Source organism: Triticum aestivum, unplaced genomic scaffold, assembly GCF_018294505.1.
Source record: "Triticum aestivum cultivar Chinese Spring unplaced genomic scaffold, IWGSC CS RefSeq v2.1 scaffold8744, whole genome shotgun sequence".
In the NCBI taxonomy this organism is placed as follows: domain Eukaryota; kingdom Viridiplantae; phylum Streptophyta; class Magnoliopsida; order Poales; family Poaceae; genus Triticum; species Triticum aestivum.
Genome location: NW_025230304.1, coordinates 8,912 through 12,265, shown reverse-complemented (window position 1 = coordinate 12,265; position 3,354 = coordinate 8,912). Strand labels below are relative to the sequence as shown.

Below are 3,354 nucleotides of genomic sequence, written 5' to 3'. Positions count from 1 at the left end.
AGGTCTCAGTCGACTTAGACTTCGTTATGTCTCGGTCGATGTTATATTCCATTGATCTTGCATTAAGATTCGTACAAAAATTTTCTTTCAGTTTTTTCTTTTTCTTCTCATATACTATATCACTTGAGTGAGACTTGGTTAAGTCTCAGTCGACTGAGACCTAGACACACCCTTATACTAATACATTTGATGTATCTACCACGATTTTTTGATAGAATGAGAAGTCATGCGTTTTGTCGTTCTCCTATGAAAATGTAAGCCAAACTTGTAATACATCGGCCAAACTATATATGGGAGAGTACTGCACGCTGATCCGGCCAATTTCGATCAGGCAGCAGCGTACTACTCCAGCTCTAAGCGTGTGCGACGGTATATGCATGTGGACAGCGCACTTTGCCTCACCATCGGGGAAACAAGAATTTTTTTTTTGGAGAAGAAGAAGAAGAAGAAGAAGATACGCAGAGAGGAGAACAAGCACCGTCGTCGGATACAAACATCCATGGACTCCCAGTCAATACGTACGTACGACTACCGCGTATGAACGCGCGCGGATCCATCGACGAAAAGTATGGAATCCGCTCGTATGCCCGTCTTGCTCGCCATGCGCGCGCGTATAAATAGAAGCGCGGGCAGCATGGTTGCTACGTGCTTAAGTAGCTCGCTCGTAAACCATTGCATTGCCAGAAGAAGCAAGCAAACTAGCTAGCTAGCTAGAAAAATGGCGCCGATTCACAGTAACAGCTCTCGCCGCCTCGACGGCACGGTGCTTGCGCTTCTGCTCGTGCTCGTGGCCGCTACTGCCTTTGTCGGCGCTGCCGCAGCGCGAGGGGACGCGCTGGCCGCCCGGCACGAGCGGTGGATGGCCAAGTACGGGCGCGCGTACACGGACGCTGCCGAGAAATTGCACCGGCAGGAGGTGTTCGCGGCCAACGCGCGCCACGTAGACGCTGTCAACCGGGCGGGCAACCGGACGTACACCCTCGGGCTCAACCAGTTCTCCGACCTCACCAACGAAGAGTTCGTGGAGAAGCACCTCGGGTACCGTCACCAGCCGGGCGGGCTCCGTCCCGAGGACACGCCGGTGGCCGCGGTGAACATGTCCAAGGCTCAGTTCCAGTCCACGCCGGACAGCTTGGACTGGAGGGCCCAGGGCGCCGTCACCCAAGTCAAGAACCAAGCCCCATGTGGTAAGGATCTGCAGGCCAAAGTTGGCAAATGAATAAATGTTGACACGTACGTAAAAACAACGTTGCGTCTGTGTAGGGAGTTGCTGGGCGTTCGCGGCGGTGGCGGCGACCGAGGGGCTCGTACAGATCGCCACCGGCAACCTCATCTCCATGTCAGAGCAGCAGGTACTCGACTGCACGGGCGACACTAGCACCTGCAAGGGTGGCTCCGTCATCGCCGCCCTACGTTACGTCGCCGCAAGCGGCGGCCTGCAGCCGGAGGCAGCCTACGCGTATACCGGCCAGCAGGGCGCGTGCCGCAGCGTCATGCCAAATTCGGCCGCCTCCGTTGGCACCCCCCGTTGGGTGGGCCTGAACGGCGATGAGGACGCGTTGCGGGAGCTGGCTGCCAGCCAACCGGTGGCCGTGGGCGTGGAGGCGGACCCTGACTTTCAGCACTACAAGAGCGGCGTGTTCGTCGGTAGTTCGTCGTGCGGGCAGAACCTGAACCACGCCGTGACGGTGGTGGGGTACGGGGCGGACGGCGGCGGGCAGGAGTACTGGTTGGTGAAGAACCAGTGGGGGACGGGGTGGGGTGAGGGGGGCTATATGCGCCTCACGCGCGGGAACGGCGGAAACTGCGGCATGGCCACCGTTGCCTACTATCCGACCGTGGACAGCTCTTAAACACCAGAACTACTACTACATCAGTCAGTCCATGCATCATCGAGTATGATCTATCATCTACTGTATAAGCTACATCCAATACGATGCAGCTGCACACTGCAATACGACGTATGTACAGATTTATTATATTTGAATAAAGCATGCATGGATCCTTGTACAAAGGATCCATTTGCCTATGTAATAGTAATAGCACCAACTTGTAAGCTTGTATATGAAAATAAACACTGCTTGTACTACATCAGTCAATGCAACATTGAGTATTAATTGGTTTATCAGCTAGCTACAGTATGATGTATATATGGATTTCGAATCTTTTTGAAAAAAATGGATTGAACACATGCTTCGATCGTCGTAGGAACCATGCATTTGCCTACATACCTAATATATAGTATGAACTTGGAAGCTTGTATATTATGAAAATAAAGTTTTTCAAATTCAATGAAACGGACGTTCCTCAATGTTCTTCCCATGTCCCGCCTTTCCGTCTTTCTCATGCCGGTTCTTCTTCCTCTCACAACCCGACACAAATCTGCATCATCTATATTTGTCTCGTATTACGTCATTGCAGGAGCATTTTCACCAAAATGGTACGATAGGCTATGTTGCAACATTATGGAACCGGCTACTGAACAAGTGACTGAATTCTCATTTTAGGTCATTCACTTTTTTTTTCGTATTCCGTCTTGTCCAGGTGAACATGCATGCATGCGGGTGAGTTTCCTGTTAAATTTTTGCATCGCGTGCAATTGATGATCATGTTCACTCAGGTGAGCTTTGCTGAATGTTTATTTAGTTGCATTGCTTGATGAATTGATAGGACTATTTGAGTGCACGCATGTCACATACATATGCCAAAATACACAGTTTAAGCCTCCGGTATATTCTAGTTGCTTTTTTTTTGAAAAGGAGGATGACCCCCGGCCTCTGCATCTGGGCAATGCAGACGGCCACTTTATTAATGATTCTCACAAGACCTTACAAAGTCATACAACAGTAAGACTAAAGCCGCCGTCTAAGCAAACAAACTGTCGCTACACCTATCCAGTTGATGAAGGGGCGCAGATAGCCTCGGCCTAATACCAAACAGACATCGCAGCCAAGCCTAACATCTAAGACCTGAGACCCTAAACTAGCCACTTGCCGGGTCTGGGGCACACACTGGTCTGACGTGCTCTCAGAGGCCGCCGCCGCCAACTACCACCGCTCCATCTTTAGAACTGTACTGATGCATCAACCTTGCTCGGTCTAGCTATCGTCGACGCCACCACGGCGCCCAACGGCACCTCCTCCCTGCGCACAAACAGCTGAGCACGTCGCGGTTGCCACTGATACACCTCAGCGCCATGCTGCCAAGTACCACCAGCCGACACAGCTTGAAGTCCTTGGAAGATCTGTCGTGCGTAGCACCTGCCGACTAGGCATGACAGAGCGTAGCATCTGTCGGTCAGGCATGACTTGCCATCTCCACCGAAGCTCCGTGCAAGACGAAGCCGTTGCACCT

The 3,354-nt window shown here is 51.8% G+C and overlaps 1 protein-coding gene across 1 annotated transcript; it reads left to right on the top strand.

Annotated features, from left to right (window-relative positions):
- Positions 1-718: 718 nt before the first annotated feature.
- LOC123175509 (ervatamin-C-like) lies at positions 719-1,853 on the top strand. The gene is made up of 2 exons (XM_044590222.1): positions 719-1,187; positions 1,264-1,853. Exons 1-2 carry the CDS (start codon positions 719-721, stop codon positions 1,851-1,853), a joined length of 1,059 nt encoding a protein of 352 aa, XP_044446157.1.
- The last annotated feature ends 1,501 nt before the right edge of the window (positions 1,854-3,354 follow it).